The sequence below is a fragment of the Schistocerca piceifrons genome, chromosome 1 (genome assembly GCF_021461385.2).
Source record: "Schistocerca piceifrons isolate TAMUIC-IGC-003096 chromosome 1, iqSchPice1.1, whole genome shotgun sequence".
Lineage (NCBI taxonomy): Eukaryota > Metazoa > Arthropoda > Insecta > Orthoptera > Acrididae > Schistocerca > Schistocerca piceifrons.
The window spans coordinates 121,896,198-121,915,209 of record NC_060138.1 but is presented as its reverse complement, the minus strand read 5'-3'; the positions used below and the strand labels follow the sequence as shown (position 1 = coordinate 121,915,209).

Sequence of the window (19,012 nt, the reverse complement as noted above, 5' to 3'; positions counted from 1 at the left end):
GTGTGTGTGTGTGTGTGTGTGTGTGTTTCAGGAGGTGGTCGTTGTTTTCTTGTGCCTGCCTGCAACTCAATATCTCCACTGTATCATGAGTAGCAATCGTCCTTTTTATAATTTGTCACTATCCAATCCTGGATTTTCTATTGTTTGATTATGCGTTAGTAATTTAGGTTTGTTAACATCTTTGTTGTTTTAAGTGTCCCGAGTAGGAGTAATAAATTGCTAATAATTCTGGCATAATTTCAGAAAATTATGATCAGGCAGCAGAAATATTGACAAATCTGGAGAAACTTGTGCCAAACATGCTGCAAGTGGCTTACCGTCGCATAAACTTGGAAAGGAGACGGAATGACTTAAATAAAGTTGCTGAACTGTACGAGCACTACATTAATACATCAAAAAGCAAAGTCATTGCAAACAATATGGCAATAAAGTATGCAAGGTTTTCGTGGAAGGTAAGATATATATATTGCTTTATCCACCGTACTGTACACAGCTTCTTTGCAGAAGGTAGTTAAATATGAAACCATAAAGTGGATGCAGGTGGATATTGAGTCCAGAACATCTTGACACTCCTAAGGTACACTGTTAAATCTGCATTCCTATTTCAGCAATTTGACGAGTGCGCAAAGGCATTCCCTCATCTTCACTTTGATTCGCTTTACCATCGAGGTAAGATGCCCCCTTTGGGAAACAGACTGCCACTGTTTCATCATTTGTAACACACACACACACATTGGATACATCCAAAGAATTGTTGAAATGTTTTGAGTTTTGTTTGATGTAACTGTTTTCATTTTTCAGATATTAGGGGACACAGACAGAGCCATCTCAATCCTGAATAAGGCGGTTGAGAAAGATAAGGTAACAATATAATGTATTATAATGTTTAAATTCTTACTACCAGTATTTTGTGACTGGTACATAATTTTTGATTGGTTAGTGAGAAAATTCTGAAATATCGTAAATCTGCTATGGAGCACAGTGTTCAAATATCATAGCATGACTCTTGAATGCTCTGGCTGTCTCAAAAATTGTATCCTCTCACTCACTGATGGCTTGGTATCAACGTAGTACCACAAACTGATAAACATGCAACCAGTTTTCATCAGTTTAACATGTCAAAAATTTTCTAACAAACTGCCATTCATAAGTCTTAAATTGAACAAATTAAACTTTATGTATTAATATTTATCAATAATGACAACTCAGTAACATTGTGGTAATTGTTACAGAACATATTTCACTCGTGTATTTGTGGTAATACTTGCCAGTGTGGTGAGGTCTTGATTACACTGTTGGACTGAAGATGGAAATAAAAAAGGGAAAATTTGTGAAAAGTGAAGTTCTGTCATCTCTTCCCTTGGTGATTCTATATTCAGTTTTGTTGGGAAACCTCTCACTGCAAAGCAAAAGCCTTGAGTCATCAGTGTGTGCACACAAAAAGAAAGAATGAACGTGCCGGTGCTGCTAGATGGACTATGTTGTGGAGGAGGTTGTCTGGTGGGGTGGGGCAGCACGCGTTCACGTCGATGCACATGCACACAAAATGGGGGTGTAGGAAGAGCGGCTGGCAGTGGGCGGCTTGTGGCTCAGAGGGAGGCAGCCTGCTTGCTGGCAAGGGATGTGTGAGGGAGAGGTGGCAGGTGAACGGGCTAGGCATGTGATGCACTGGTATTGGAGCCGTTAGGGAGCTGCCCAAGTGAGGGTGGCATGGGGATGTGAATTGGAAGAGGGTGAAAGGATAGGGGAAGGGGAAACTGTTAAGCAGAGGGTGTGGGGATAGTGATTTACTAGAAACTGGGGTCAGGACAGTTACAGGAGTGAAGGATATCTTGCAAGGATAACTCCCATTTGCATAGTTCGGAGAAGCTGGTGGAAGAGTTAAGGAACCCAATGGCCCGGGTTGTGATGGAGCCATTGAAATTGGGCCTTTTGTCCTGAGCTGCATTTTTTGTCACCAGGTAGACTTCATTCTTGGCAACAGTTTGGTGATGGCCATTCGTCCTGGCTAACGGCTGGTTGGTAGTCGTACTGACACAAAAAGCTATGCAGTGTTGGCGGCAGAGTTGTTATGCTACATGGCCCTGCCTGTGAAGAGTGTGGAGTAAGAAGTGTTGGGTGGGTGGATTGATCAAGTCCTGCACAGGGATATGAGCCCTTGGTGAGGGTTTGGAAATGCTGCAAGGAATCATATCCCTGTGGAAGACCCAGGTGTAAGACTTGCCCAATCTACCCACCCAGCATGTTCTACCCCATCAGAGGCCAGGCTACATGTGAAAGCAGCCATGTCATATACCAACTGTACTGCAAACAAGTTTTTTATGTCAATGACTACCAAACAGCTGTTCACCAGGATGAATGGCCACTGTCAAACTGTTGCTAACAACAAAGTTGACCACCCAGTGGCACAATATGCAGCTGAGCATAACGTGCTAAATTTCAATGGTCACTTCCATTTACATCCTTACCTCCACCACCAGCTTCTGTGGACTACACGTCCTTGCAACACACCCTTCACTCCCATAGTCATCGTGGCCTCAATCTCCATTAACCCACTGTTTCCCGCACTCTCTGCCCAACAGTTTCCCATCCTTTATCCTATCACTCCCTCCCATTTCACGATACACGCCACCTTCAGTGTAAGCGGCTCCAACACCTACGCCTCCAACACCCATGCATCACATGCATAGCCCACGTACCTGCCATTTGTGCATTACAACAAACTGGCTGCCTTTCTCAAAGCTCCTAGCCACCCACCCCCTCTCTTTTTCAACCCACCCTATCTTCCAAAATGCAGCACCAACGTTGTGCATCTGGCTGGTATCATGTAGAGTGCATGAGCATGTGCAGATGCATGTGCAGTTGCCCAAGAAAGAATTACTCCAAAAGCTAGCAAGTTTTCTTTTTTTTTGTGTGTGCTTTTTGGCGACTCAACACTGCTGCCTTTTGGTGAAGGGTCACCTATACTCCCTAAAGTGTGTGTATTATTCATATGCTGTTGTCTTGAAAAAACTGAAATCATCTTGATAGTAAGTGAAGCAGGAAGGAGAAAAGTGCACAGAGCAGTTCTAGTTATTAGTGGGAATGTGTGCTGCATGCTTTGTGCAAATTCCATTAATGACTTAGTCACTTATTTCCAGATAATCATAAATTTGTAATTTGTTGTGCTTTTTGAAATTCATGATAGTATTGTGATTGTGAAATTGTATAATTTATTAAATAAGCGAACAGTAGTGTGATAGTGGTGGAGTCAAGTTGTGCTAGAAATTTTTGTCACCGATTCCATTCAGTATCTCTTCATTTATTATGCGATCGAATCACCAGCATTCTTGTGTAACACCACTTTTCAAAAGCTTTTATTCTCTTCTTGTCACAAATGTTTTGTCCCATGTGTCACTTTCTTGCAGAGCTACTCTGCAAATACCTTTAGAGAAGACTTGCTATCGTTGTAAAGTTAGATTCAATAACAACAGTTTTCTTTTTCAGAAGTGCTTTCTCCTTATTGGCAGTCTGCATGTTATGTCCTCTCTACTTTGGCTGCTGTTGGTTATTTTGCTGTCCAAATAGCAAAACTTGTCTAATCTTTTCAGTGTTTAGTTTCCTAAACTGATTCTGTCAACACCACCAGATTTAATACATAAAAAAAAGACGTAGTTTCTTTCCTTTATTTGTACCTTGTACCCCTCTTTTCAAGACACATATACAACAGTCTCTGAGTAGCATAAATAAGTTGAAACGTCGTCCTGTGACAGTACCAAAAAAGCTGTGTTAAGGTCATGTTTAGGTAAAATTTGGACTGTGTCTTTGGAGCCTGTGGGTCTTATTCGGTCAAAATCTATTTATTACTTACGCCCTGCCTCCTATCTGTCACCTGCCCTTTCTCCTTCACCTTGCAGTTGGTGGATAGCGATCTTTGGATATTTTGTTGTATGGAAAGTATTATACATTGTTAAAATTCTATGACATCCAGAAAATTGATTTGTCACCTCTTCGCCAGGTTATTGCCAGTGGAGTCAGATTAAGGTGATAGAATCAGCCTCGGTAGAACTCAGTGTAGTAATCATTTTTAAGACATCTTGCAGACATAGTACTGTGTTTAGACAGTAAGGCACAATTAATCAGTTTTGTTGATATTTGTTAAGTTTTGAAATATTGTTGCTGTGCAGTTGTATTTTTAATCAGTAGTATGGCGTTAAAAAACTTCTCTCGTGGAACCTTGTTGTTTCAGGAAAACCCTCGCCTTTACTTGCAGCTTATTGACATGGGGCTTCAGAAGAATCCCTTGGATGAAGAAGAGATAATTGCAATTATAGATCAGTTTCTCAGTGGAGATGCTGACCCTGAGCAGAAAGTTCTGTTTGCTCAGCGTAAAGTTGAATTTCTTGAAGATTTTGGAAAAGATGTTGTGGGGTAATTCTGTTATTATTATTATTGTTATTATTATTATTATTGTCATCATCAGTAGTAATGAAAGAAAATTTAGATGATTGGTAGTGCATGAAACTGTGTAGAAAAAAGAGCTGTTCTCCTGTCCACATGTATGTCTGTTGTATATAATGAGCTCCCATTCCTATGCATGATTATTGTGATATAAAGTTGTGAGGTTGATTTAAAAAGTCAGGTAAAAAAGCAAGGAAAATAATGTAATATCACTTCATCACTTGATGAAAGTTCCTTCCTCGTAAGCCAAAGTTTTAAGTTTGTGAACAAGAAGAGGCTACTAGGGGTATGTCTGGTGAATAGGGTGGATGAAGAACCCGTTCAAAGTCCAATATATGCACTTTTGCCATTGTTTATTGCGGATAGGTGGAATGGTGCATTATCCTGGTGAAGGAGCAAATTATTATTATTATTGTTGTTTTGTGTGTGTGTGTGTGTGTGTGTGTGTGTGTGTGTGTGTGCGCGCGCGCGCGCGTGCCAAACCAGGTCTCTTCCCAGCCAACGCAAGTTTCAAATGATCCAACAGTGACACATAATAGGACCCTGTTACAGTTATACCTTTTTGCAAATAATCTATGAGAACTATTCCTTAGGAACCCCAAAAATCAGTGGCCATCATATTACCATCTGACAAAATGGTCTTTGCCTTCTTCATTGCACTTTTACCAGCCTTTGTCCGTAGTTTTGACTGCTATTTTGACTCTGGTGTGTAATGATGGATCCCAGTTTTCTCATCAGTCACAAATCTGCACAAAAATTTGTGCGGATTGCAATTAAACATCAGCAGACATAGTGTTGAAATGTTGTGCCAGATGCATTTTTGATCGACTGAGAGGTCACAGCACGTATCCCCCTCAAAGTTTCTTCATAGCCAATTCTCCGTTGCAGGATACAATGCACTCACTCGGTTGAGATTCCTACAGTCTCAGCAATCTCACAAATTTTTTATTATTATATTTTTTAATGATGTGATCTCACATGGATGACCAAAAGTAAATGGTATAGTGCAGAGTGTGCGTGAGCTTCATCCAGTTGTGTTTTGATTTATGCGGTTGTCCAAATCTTCAGATGAAAATGTTTAGTAACAGTATGAAACTCCACTGTCTCCATTTTTAATCACAGTAGACACACTGGCCAATTCAAATAGCTTTCAACAGTGAACTGTCTGCTGTACATTGTTGAAATTCTCTATGTAATTTTCGGAATAATCAAGCTTACCAGTCATGAAGGCCCAACAAAAATGTTTCATTCTTTCGTGGAAGTTTACCAGACTTACCAAACCACCCCCATACATGGGTGTTAATCTGGTTAAAACTGAAATTTTTGTCTCTGATGAGAGGTAATGATTTCTCTCAAATTGAAGTTTAGAGATGAATAACAATTGATTTTCTTTGCACTCATGGAGTCAAAATATAGTTTGAATTGGTTACTTATATGCTTTCTAACAAACCTTAAAGACAGACTTCCACAAAATGTCACTTTTTTATGAAAATTGGCTGCTTGCGTAATATTTGTTTGTACATCATGAACTGACAATGAGGAAAATAGTATGTATTTAGCAGAAATTAGACAATTTGAGAAACTCATGTTTTAATTGCCTTGTCTGTTAAGTGTTTGCCCTGTCTGTATCAGTCAGTACTATGACTGCATGAAAGAAGATTGATAGTGAGTTTACAAATGCTGATGAATCGGAATCTGACAGAAACAAATGCATAAAATGTATATCAGTTGACTGTATTACCCACACTCTAGTTAACTTCATCTACTTCCATGTTCTGTAAGCCACTATGAAGAGTATGGCATAGGGTATTTACCATTCCATTTGTGTAAGGAGTGTGGGAAGAATGGCTGCTTGAATGCCCCTGTATGCTTTGTAATTACTGAAATCTTGTGTTTGCGTGCTCTACTGATGCGGAATGTAAGAGCTGTATTCCTTGATTATGCTCCTTGAAACTTTGTGAACTTGCTCCCAGATGATAGTTGTCTACCTTAAAGTGTGTGCCATTTCATATTTTTCACCATTTTTGTGATGGTCTTGTGTGGGAGAAACAAGCTTTGTGGCGGTTTATGTTGTCCTCCTCTCGAGTATCCCCTATTCTGAGCTGTGCAGAAGGGAGTTATCCTTACAACAGATTCTCCACTCCCAAAACATTCCTGGCATCTGTGTACAGTAACCCAATGTCCTCGCACCCTCCACCCAACTGTCCTCCCCCCCTCCCCCTGTCATGACACATCCTCACAATTTGCCTCAACTCACCCTGATTGTACATGCTCTCTGCTGGTGCACATGTGTGTCTTTTCCCCTTGTTTGCTTGTTTTATTTCTGCTCCCTATTTTCCTTCCCTCTGCTCCCTATTTTCCTCCCCTCTGCTCCCTATTTTCCTCCCCTCTGCTCCCTGTTTTCCTCCCCTCTGCTTCCTGTTTTCCTCCCCTCTGCTCCCTCCCCCATACCACCACCTGACGCCGTGCCTGACAGCCATGTCCTGCCCCTGCCCCACCCTGCTGCAAATTGATGCTCCCATTTGACATGTTTCTCTTGCAATCTGGCCAGAGATAGCAGTTGTGTGTGTGTGTGTGTGTGTGTGTGTGTGTGTGTGTTTTCTTTTCCGAAGGAGGCTTTGGACGAAAGCTTATATGTAACAGTTTTCATCATGCCTTCGTGCTACTCATTGTGTCCTCTTTACAGTGATTAGCTATCTATCCTTTTTGTAATATTGTTGGTATTGCAGCCTGGATTTCCATTGTTTAACTTTCTAAGTTGATCACATCTAACAAAGCGATCATAAAAGATACAAAAGTTTTGCATAGAAATGACTTTTTATGACTGTAAAGTTTTCTTGGTACTACAACTGCACCAAAATAAATGTTTCTCAAACCTAAAGTGTTCGTACTATGAATTTTCCTACAGTTATGAATTGCTTGCTTTCTCCAGTATGAAAACTTTTTTGTGTTGGTCCTGTCCTTTCTAACAAAGCAGTCTTTTAACTAGGTGTCACTACTGTGTACAGACGTATTGTCAGTTAAATGCAAAAACTTCAATACACAACTGTCTTCACTTGTCTATATTTAGTGTTCTTAATTATGGTCATGTCATTGTTTTACAGTGTTCAGAAAGCACATGATGAGTTCCAGAGGTACTTCAAGATGGCAAAGGATCGAAAGAAAAAATCTGCTGATGCAGAAGGCAAAAGGTGAGTCAAATGTGAAGCTACAAATTAACTTCTACATTAGTTTAATACCTTGTACAGCACTGGTTACTTGTTTTGAAACTTGTGGCAGTATTAGTTTTCTGTGCAAATACTTACGAGTAATTTCATGGAGGAATTTATAGTTAAAATGTACACAGCTATCGGTGGACTGATAACAATGGAATCAAGTGGGAAAACAAATGTGGCCAATAGTGAACTGTATACTTGTGAATTTAGCAGCAGTGCCAGAATAAAGCACAACATTTATACGGTGCCACAAAAGTGTAGTTTGTTTCATGATCACTTGCTCAAGAAATGTGCTGCACAAAGATGGTGCAATTAGTCCTTATACCTGAACAGCAAAAGATGTTAATAGTTTTTATGTAACAGTGTAGGTGTATGGTGCTTTTTTCCCAGAGAGTGGAATTGAGAATACTTTGCAGTCTCACTAATTAGTTCACTTATTTTCCCCACACTCCACGCTACACATACTCAGCTGGTGACACTGAAGGAAGCTCCCCATGAGGACTCTGTTTCTTCTTCCATCTCCACAAATTGATACACATGGAACACCATTGCTCTTGATTATTCTTATAATTTTGTTGTTTCCTTTGTTCCTACTAATCTTGAACACTTTGATGACTTTAGTCATAATATATGCACTTACTTGATATTCAGCAATAAATGTTCAGTGCATAATGTGAAATGTTCGTGATTTAGAAAATTCACGAAATGTCGACTGTTGGTGGCTGCATTATGTGGCGCATTGACTCTCTGTGCCACACATCTTGCTGACATCCATCTTGTTAGCTGCACATCACTTTAGTAAAGATGTGTTTGTGGACTGCAGCAAATTGTAGTTGTACAAGCAGTCTGTCTCAGACTATGTGGGAACAGCCTAGAAGCAAACAGCATCAAGAGGATTGATGCCTATAGAAAATATTACTTTTTGGGATAAAATATATATATATATATATATATATATATATATATATATATATATATATATATATATATATATATATATATATATCTAAAAAGAAAGATGATGAAACTTACCAAACAAAAGCGCTGGCAGGTCGACAGGCACACAAACATACACACAAAATTCTAGCTTTCGCAACCAATGGTTGCCTCGTCAGGAAAGAGGGAAGGAGAAGGAAAGACAAAAGGATATGGGTTTTAAGGGAGAGGGTAAGGAGTCATTCCAATCCCGGGAGAGGAAAGACTTACCTTAGGGGGAAAAAAGGACAGGTATACACTCGCACACACACACATATCCATCCACACATACACAGACACAAGCAGACATTTGTAAAGGCAAAGAGTTTGGGCAGAGATGTCAGTCGGGGCGGATGTACAGAGGCAAAGATGAAGTTGAAAGACAGGTCTTTCCGCCGTCCACCTAACCTTCGCAACCTCTTAGTTCATCCCTATGAAATCCCCAAACCACCTTCCCTACCCTCTGGCTCCTACCCCTGTAACCGCCCCCGGTGTAAAACCTGTCCCATGCACCCTCCCACCACTACCTATTCCAGTCCTGTAACCCGGAAGGTGTACACGATCAAAGGCAGAGCCACGTGTGAAAGCACCCACGTGATTTACCAACTGACCTGCCTACACTGTGAAGCGTTCTATGTGGGAATGACCAGCAACAAACTGTCCATTCGCATGAATGGACACAGGCAGACAGTGTTTGTTGGTAATGAGGATCACCCTGTGGCTAAACATGCCTTGGTGCACGGCCAGCACATCTTGGCACAGTGTTACACTGTCCGGGTTATCTGGATACTTCCCACTAACACCAACCTGTCAGAACTCCGGAGATGGGAACTTGCCCTTCAGCATATCCTTTCTTCTCGCTATCCGCCAGGCCTCAATCTCCGCTAATTTCTAATTTCAATTTGCCACCGCTCATACCTCACCTGTCTTTCAACTTCATCTTTGCCTCTGTACATCCGCCCCGACTGACATCTCTGCCCAAACTCTTTGCCTTTACAAATGTCTGCTTGTGTCTGTGTATGTGTGGATGGATATGTGTGTGTGTGCGAGTGTATACCTGTCCTTTTTTCCCCCTAAGGTAAGTCTTTCCTCTCCCGGGATTGGAATGACTCCTTACCCTCTCCCTTAAAACCCATATCCTTTTGTCTTTCCTTCTCCTTCCCTCTTTCCTGACGAGGCAACCATTGGTTGCGAAAGCTAGAATTTTGTGTGTATGTTTGTGTTTGTTTGTGTGTCTGTCGACCTGCCAGCGCTTTTGTTTGGTAAGTTTCATCATCTTTCTTTTTAGATATATTTTTCCCACGTGGAATGTTTCCCTCTATTATATATATATATATAAAAAAAACAAAGATGAGATGACTTGCCGAACAAAAGCGCTGGCAGGTCGATAGACACACAAACAAACACAAACATACACACAAAATTCAAGCTTTCGCAACAAACTGTTGCCTCATCAGGAAAGAGGGAAGGAGAGGGGAAGACGAAAGGAAGTGGGTTTTAAGGGAGAGGGTAAGGAGTCATTCCAATCCCGGGAGCGGAAAGACTTACCTTAGGGGGAAAAAAGGACAGGTATACACACGCACATATCCATCCACACATACAATATGTCTGCTTGTGTCTGTATGTGTGGATGGATATGTGCGTGTGTATACCTGTCCTTTTTTCCCCCTAAGGTAAGTCTTTCCGCTCCCGGGATTGGAATGACTCCTTACCCTCTCCCTTAAAACCCACTTCCTTTCGTCTTCCCCTCTCCTTCCCTCTTTCCTGATGAGGCAACAGTTTGTTGCGAAAGCTTGAATTTTGTGTGTATGTTTGTGTGTCTATCGACCTGCCAGCGCTTTTGTTCGGTAAGTCACCTCATCTTTGTTTTTATATATAATTTTTCCCACGTGGAATGTTTCCTTCCATTATATATATATATATATATATCATCAGAGTTTAGTGGAAAAGACTATTTTCTTGCAAACCCTAATTTAAAATGATGTGTTTCATGTCAGTTTAAAAATAGTTTTAATTTGTGGGCAATAGTCTGGATCATAAACGGTGTGCATTCTTAATATTGATGCATCATTTTATCTCTTGTACAGCACTATACAAGTCTTGCGCCCCTCTCAGAATTTCCACAGCTGCCTCCTCTTGCGCGTCCTCTCCCCCGTCAGGTGTCTCCATAAAACAACCTTTTTGTAATTTCCCGCCACCCCATGCAGATTTACCAGATTTTATTATCATGGAAGCTGATTTACTAAAAATGAATCATTGTTGAAAAACGTTAATTACATGAACTGTTATGAAAGTTGGCAAACAACAAATTAATTGTAACATTGTAATAAAAAAAGTTGCTTATGGCAGGTATTGGATCCAGAAAAATGTTTGCGAAGCTGGATTATTCACACTGACTTGTATTAACATTGTTTCCACACGCTTAAAATTATGTTTGTGCTACTCGTGTGTTAATAAACAGTTCCCACCTATAAGTCTTATGAGAGGGAAAAACTGATGTTTTATGTTGACCAACAATTGTCCTGGTGTGCATAATTGATTATCCAACTCCAAAGGTATTCACGTTCATAGTGGGTAATTATAAAACGTGATAGGCTCTTACAGGTCTTTTTCAGAACAACTTGGAAGAATTTGATGGGAAGTGCAAACTTAGTCATAAATGACAGGCTTCATGGAGCAAAGTGTTTTGTCCTTCCAATAGAGAAAAATATAAGGAAATGTGATCCAAGCACAAAATCTAACCAGATGTTCACTTGCAGTATTTTTGCATTTGTGTACTAGTTGGTATTTTTTAATAGTAAAAGATCTAGTATCTAAAATATTATGTGCAATTGACATTTTGGATGATGTAGTCTTTCAGAATGAGGAGTGCTGCTGTGAAAGTTGGAAGGTAGGAGACAAGGTTCTGGCAGAAGTAAAGCTGTGAGGACAGGTCGTGAGGCATGTTCGGATAGCTCAATCGGTAGAGCACTTCCTTGCGAAAGGCAAAGCTCTAGACTTTTGAGTCTGGGTCTGGCACACAGTTTTAATCTGCCAGGAAGTTCCACTGTAGCCTTTCATGCACAGAATATATGTTCGAAGAATAAAATATTTAACTTGGTTGTATGTTAATGGGTTTGACTTCCTATTGAGATATTTTAAAGGTTTCCAGAATGAAAATTCACTCTGCAGCGGAGCGTGCGCTGCTACGAAACTTCCTGGCAGATTAAAACTGTATGCTGGACAGTCAAGTGCTCTACCATTTGAGCTCCACAGTATCCTTTCTTCCAGGAGTGCTAGTTCTACAAGGTTCGCAGAAGAGCTTCTGTGAAGTTTGGCAGGTAGGTGATGAGGTACTGGTGGCATTGAAGCTGTGAAGACGGGTCGTGAGTTGTGCTTTGGTAGGTCAGATGGTAGAGCACTTGCCAATAAAAGGCAAAGGACCCGAGTTCGAGTCTCGGTCCAGCATACAGTTTTAATCTGCCAGGAAGTTTCTTACTTTGAAAGTGTTTTGGGCATGCAGCAGTTCGTGATTTTTAACAAACTAATCTTTAATTATGCTACGCCGTATTCTCCTGCATTTGTAGATAAACAGGATTCACTGAAGGATTGTCTGTACCAAATTAATTTCAAATTCTACTGATGATATTCCTCCTCTTGTCAGCCTACACTAATATTGGGCCCATTACATGTTACATCATTGCCTTTGCCTTTTTCCAGATATTTATATCCCCTGACATGGTCTCACTTCCATCTACCCTGTTTTTATTTCATCTCTTTAGGGATGTTCACGTTATTTTATGGGCACATATCTATAGCTGTGAATCAGTATAGTGGAAAAAAAAGAAGTCAGGCTTACTATTTTGTTGGGTGGTTGTGCATACCATCATTCATTGTGTCATAAACTGTTGTACTTATTACACAGCACAGAAATGATTTACACCTTTCCTTCATAGTTACTTTATTTTAACCTTTCTTATCTGTTGCCTATTGTGTGTTAGTAGTTTTTTGCAATTAAAGTAAAATATTAATGTTTCAGTGACAGTGCAAAGAAGGCAAAGATCCAAACAGGGGATGCATTGGTGGCTTCACAGCAAGCTTCCCAGGCAGTCTCAGGTGCGGTGGCCACTACAGCAGGAACGACAGTAGCAGCTACGACTACAGGACAGTACGCACAGTCTAGTTACGCACAGAGTGGTGGCTATTCTCAAACAACAGCAACAGGTGCCGCTGCAAGCAGCAGCTATCAAGGGGGACAATATCCTGCACAGCAGCCGCCCACGCCCTATAGCCAACCTCCATACAATCAGCAATATAGTCAGTCTGGTGACCCAAATTATGCAAACTATCAGAACTGGGGATACTCACAAACTGGGTATGGAGGTTACAACCAGGGATGGGGCAATTACAATTACTACTGAAGCTGTACTCGTATCGTGCGTTTTTTCAGAGAGAGTACAGACTGTTTACAGAGTGTCATTCTTCCTGTAATATAGTGAGCCAACATTGTAAAAAAAATCAGTTTGAGGTGTTGCAGATTGACTGTTATAAATACTGCTTTAATGACGTATTCTTATATTTTCTTGACAGTTCATAGTATGGAATTCAGACAAACATTTCATCATCATACCTGCAGTATGTTCAGATCTCTATTTTAAATTCCCTTTTCACATCGACACACATCCATTAAAGATGTCATCGACATGCACAGATATGAATTTAATAAATTTTTTTATTGAATCTAATCATGCGTTTTCAATTTAAAATAAACAATATTGTATGTACAAAATAAAATTTATTTCTAATATATATTCATTTGTCTATCATTTTGTCTGCATTGAAGACTGTGTGAATTGTCCACCATTACTACCATACAGGAAGGTTTTTTTTTCCCAAAGCTTTTGTATTATTGATAGAAAAACTTGGTTACAGTAAATGGTTTGCGTAGTAGAATTTATGATATTTTGTTTATCATTTATTAGTTTCTTGACATTTCCATTTCAAACTAAGCTTATTTCAAAGTTCTTACGACGACGTGTTGTTGGTCATTCTCAGAATTATCTTTCAAGATAAAAATTAACAACAAAAAATCACATTAACAGATTTCATTGCATAGCAATGTTACACTTGTCTGTCAGCTTGTTGATGTCAAGATGACATTGAATTATTTACGAGATTGTGAATGGTTACTCATTGTCTATAATTGATGGCACAGTAAATTTAACTACAAGGCAGTTATAAACATATTTTGTGAGACCAAAAAATAAAATATTGCTATTATTTAAGTAGACAAAAATATTGACTGTTTTGCTCAAACGAAGTCCAGGGCACAGTTTTCAGGTTAGCTACTTGTGAAATTTTTTCTTATATTTATTCTGTTTCCTTGTCAACTGTTTAATCTAAATGGCCATCACAGTGCCCACTCATAATGCATTAGTTATATCAAATAAATGTATATCATCATATCAGTCTTTTCCTATTTATATTTTTTCACAATGTCTGTCCTCACAGCAAGTACTTTAAGCAGAATGTTCATTTTGTTGCTAATAGCTCTGAAATGCCATCATGTAGTACAAGTAATGTTTTTTCTCTCCTCACCCCCTGCCCCTCTCACTCCCATGCGCGCGTGCTGCACTGGCCAAACAAAACATTATATCCACCTACTTAATATTCTTTTGATCCATCTTTGAATTGCAATACAGCAGCGATACTGCATGGGACACTCAACAAGTTGCTTGTAGTTTTTCCAGACATATGTGGCCCAGGGTGTCTACACACTGGCCAGATGTATAAAGTTAGTGTAACACACATTGAATGGTTTAGGTTGAAAACCATTTAGAATCTACATTATTTGGTTATTACTTAAATCTGTTTCATAACATGATTATGTACAGTAATGATGGATTTTTCAATGTAATAAAACACTTAAGACAGACGTATTTACTTTACCTTACATTTACAGTGCTCAAAATACTCTTTATTAATTATAAGTTCCTTAGGATATATTTGCTTCCTTAATTTTTGCTGTAAGGGGAAACCTCCAGGTGATAATCACCATAGCAGCTATAAATATTTTTCAGATAAGGCAATATTAGCCTCACACAGACCAGGAAATAAAGTGTTCCATAGAACAATAAGAAATAGTCAATTAAATTATTAAACATTTGATGCGGAATTTTTTTCCCTCTACTTCTCCACTGATATCTGCAAACCACTGATGTGCCTGCCAGAGGGTATATCCCATTGTATAAGGTACCAAGTTTTCTTACACGCCGGTCCCCCCCGCCAGTGGGCTTACTGTTCTTTGGTGGGTTTGTACTTTGCTGCCATGGGGCTCCAGCCTTTGCAGCATCTTTTCTCTTCTGTGCTGCATGCCTACACTTTTCCTGTTCTTTTTCCTCTCCCTTGGGGAACATGTCTGGGGTGTTTTCAGGTAATGTTACACAGTTTCTGTAGCTGACATAAGAACAGTCTCGCCACTGTTCTTTCTTTCTTTCTTTCTTTCTTTCTTTCTGTTCACCTTCTATCCTTTCTCTGCTCTGGCATATGAGGCTCCTCGTTTCCTTCTTCCTCCCTGTGTGCTCCTGAAGGCCAGTCCACGCATCTGACACCTAACAGGTGACTGGGAAATGCATAATTCCCAGCCCTGGGTTTGACAGGTAGGGTTCACACGTACCCACTGGTACAGGCCAGGCCCAGGTGGGGGTGACTGCCTGTGCTGCTACCTTCCCAGTTCGGCAATTGGTCCCTCTGTCAGGTTTTAGGAAGGTGTGACCTGAGGTGTGAGCAATCACCAAAGGCAGGGGTTTTCATCAGCATTGCAGTCCACATCTACCAAATGTAAACAGAATGAAGATCCCAATTCAAAGACCATCCCAGCTGCACCTCGGTTCCTCATGGTTTCACGTACTTAAGACCGTCAGTCCTTTGCAACGGTAAATCTGTTTCTGATTCACAAAGGTGAAGAACCAATTGGCGGCCCTGTGAAATGCTGCTCTCATTTATGCATTGGCACTTTCCAATCCCAAAGAAAGCAGGTGTTGAAAGATGTGAAAATTACCGAACTATCAGCTTAATAAGTCATAGCTGCAAAATACTAACGCGGATTCTTTACAGACGAATGGAAAAACAGGTAGAAGCCGACCTCAGGGAAGATCAGTTTGGATTCTGTAGAAATGTTGGAACACGTGAGGCAATACTGAATCTATGACTTACCTTAGAAGAAAGATTAAGGAAAGGCAAACCTACATTTCTAGCATTTGTAGTCTTAGAGAAAGCTTTTGACAATGTTGACTGGAATACTCTTTCAAGTTCTGAAGGTGGCAGGGGTAAACTACAGGGAGCGAAAGGCTATTTACAATTTTTACAGAAACCAGATGGCAGTTATAAGAATGGAGGGACATGAAAGGGAAGCAGTGATTGGGAAGGGAGTGAGACAGGGTTGTAGCCTCTCCCCGATGTTATTCAATCTGTGTATTGAGCAAGCAATAAAGAAAACAAAAGAAAAGTTTGGAGTAGTTATTAAAATCCATGGAGACGAAATAAAAACTTTGAGGTTCGCCGATGACATTGTAATTCTGTCAGAGACAGCAGAGGACTTGGAAGAGCAGCTGAACGGAATGGACAGTGTCTTGAAAGGAGGATATAAGATGAGCATCAACAAAAGCAAAACGAGGATAATGGAATGTAGTCGAATTAAGTCGGGTGATGCTGAGGGAATTAGATTGGGAAATGAGACACTTAAAGTAGTAAAGTTGTTTTGCTATATGGGGAGCAAAATAACTCATGATGGTCAAAGTAGAGAGGATATAAAATGTAGACTGGCAATGGCAAGGAAAGCGTTTCTGAAGAAGAGAAATTTGTTAAAATCAAGTATAGATTTACATGTCAGGAAGTTGTTTCTGAAAGTATTTGTATGGAGTGTAGCCATGTATGGAAGTGAAACGTGGACGATAAATAGTTTGGACAAGAAGAGAATAGAAGCTTTCGAAATGTGGTGTTACAGAAGAATGCTGAAGATTAGATGGGTAGATCACATAACTAATGAGGAGGTATTGAATAGAATTGGGGAGAAGAGGAACTTGTGGCACAACTTGACTAGAAGAAGGGATCGGTTGGTAGGACATGTTCTGAGACATCGAGGGATCACCAATTTAGTATTGGAGGGCAGTGTGGAGGGTAAAAATCATAGAGGGAGACCAAGAGATGAATCACTAAGCAGATTCAGAAGGATGTAGGCTGCAGTATGTACTGGGAGATGAAGCAGCTTGCAGGTAGAGCTGCAACAAAGCAGTCTCAGGACTGAAGACTACTACTACTACTACTACTACTACTACTTTGCTTTTGGAGACTACTTCTGATTCTCAAGCACAACTACTGCTTGCCGCTTCGCTTTCCCATGACTATCCCGTTCGTGTCAAGGCAAGTAGAACTCTGAATTCTTCCTGTGGTGGCGTTTGTTAGGCTACTTGGTCTGACTGAGGCAGAAATCGAAATATACCTTTCTGATCAGCATGTCATTGCTGTCCATCAGATGATGAAAAAGGTAGATGTATCATTAGTTCCCACATGCACTCTTTTTCTCATCTTTGGAAGCATAGTGCTTCTGACCAAGATAAAAGAAGGCTATGAAGTTATTGCAGTCTGACCGTACATTTGAAACCCGATGTGCTGCTACTGATGTCTTCGATTCAACCACACTTGAATGTCTTGTCGACACACAGGCAAATGTGTAACTTCTGGTAGGGATGCTCAGGACGCCAATTTTCTGCCTCCTCCTCCTCCTCCTCCTCCTCCCTGCTGAATCAACTGCAATGGCAACCATTTCGCCTCCTTTCGAGATTGTCCCCGTGTATCTCGAAGAGTGGGCTGTCCACCAGATCCGGGAAAAGGAAAAAGTGCCTTATCCGGTCACTCAAAATTATTGGGTAGTTGCAAACCCTGCGTCCTACCGCTCGGCACTTACATTATTGTTCTTGTATCATCTCGCCTGATGGACATGGCCACACATACGTGTCCTCAAAATCAGCACTGATGTTGTGAAATCTCCGTCAGCTCGTACAGCTGTGCAACAGGCCACCAAACATTCGCCTCCTGGGGTAGTCACCTGCTACACAACCGGCAGGCCGGAAAGGACAGAAGAAACACTTCCACGAAGACTTCCTATGTCCCTCTGGCCAGCAATATCTGAGTCTTCCTCTGCCAACCAGAAAGGCTCCAAGAAGTCAAACAAAGGGAAACAGTCTTCTCCTTCGCCGACTCTGAGATCCTCTTCGATGGTGTCGCCATGCGATACCCTCATCTGGCCCAACTCCATGTTATTTGTGCACACCGACTCTGTAGATCAACAGAGGGAGAATGCTGATGCCTCTGTAGATTTCGTGGAACAGGATCCTCCAGCCTCTGCGCCCTGTAGCAGTGGGTCTTCGAAGGCTGGCGCTCGGCAGCTGCTGAGGTGACACCTTCATTTTTTGCTTTCTCCCCCTTCCGCGTTATGGCTCTCCTTCAATGGAACGTTTGTGGCCTTCGATAAAAAAAAAAAATGGATTTACAGCTGCTCTTAGAATCCTGGTGTCTGCTTGGTCTCGGCTTCCAGGAAACAAAATTGCATTCTCATGGCCACTTTGAGCTCTTGCATTTATTCCCAATCTGTTTTGGTAAGGACGAATTCCTTCCTTCTAGTTACTGCCCCCGTTTCTCTCACCAATTGTGTTTGCAAGATTATGGAACGTATGGTTCATGCCCTGCTGGTATGGTGGCTCGCGTCTTGCAACTTACTAACCACTGCACTGGGTGGATTTCGAGCGCGCTGTTCTGCAGTTGACCATCTCGTCACTTTATCCACCCATGTCGTGAATGGTTTTCTGCAGAAATCCCAGAATGGCTCTGTTTAACGATCTGGAGAAAGGCTACGTCACCTGCTGGAGGACTGGTATCCTCTGTACACTCTACATATGGGGCTACTGCGGCCACCTGCCCCATTTTTCAAGATACTTGTGGATTCTGCTTTGTCTGACACCTTTATTCAGGGCCAGGGTTCCATCCTGAGAGTCATTCTCTTTGCTGTCGCCTTTAACCCTATCGAGGCCTGTCTCCCACTGGGTATATCCGGCTCCATTTTGATTAACGATTTTGTCATCTATTGCAGTTCTCCACAGACTTCTCTCATTCTTCAGCAATGTCTCAATCACCTTCACCCAGGGAGCATAGACAGTGGCTTTCTTTTTTCCACTGACAAAACTGTTTGTATGAATTTCTGGCAGCACAATTATCTTGGGCCTGTTGATTTTCTGTTAGTTGAAACTATGAAGTTCCTGGTGCTTGTGCTCGATTTGAAACTTCCTTGGTCCTCCCACGTTACGTGGCAGCCTACTGTATGCAGTCCCTCAATGTCCTACATGTCC

General features: G+C 40.9%; 1 protein-coding gene across 1 annotated transcript in view; it reads left to right on the top strand.

Moving 5' to 3' along the window:
• Positions 1-13,132, top strand: part of LOC124710878 (pre-mRNA-processing factor 39) — a 94,814-nt gene extending 81,682 nt beyond the window's left edge. The window contains exons 14-18 of the mRNA XM_047240960.1: positions 244-452; positions 802-861; positions 4,229-4,410; positions 7,545-7,631; positions 12,649-13,132. Coding sequence (XP_047096916.1) covers positions 244-452; positions 802-861; positions 4,229-4,410; positions 7,545-7,631; positions 12,649-13,030 — 920 coding nt within the window. The 3' untranslated portion in view covers positions 13,031-13,132. The remainder of the gene's footprint in view (positions 1-243; positions 453-801; positions 862-4,228; positions 4,411-7,544; positions 7,632-12,648) is intronic.
• Positions 13,133-19,012: the final 5,880 nt, after the last annotated feature.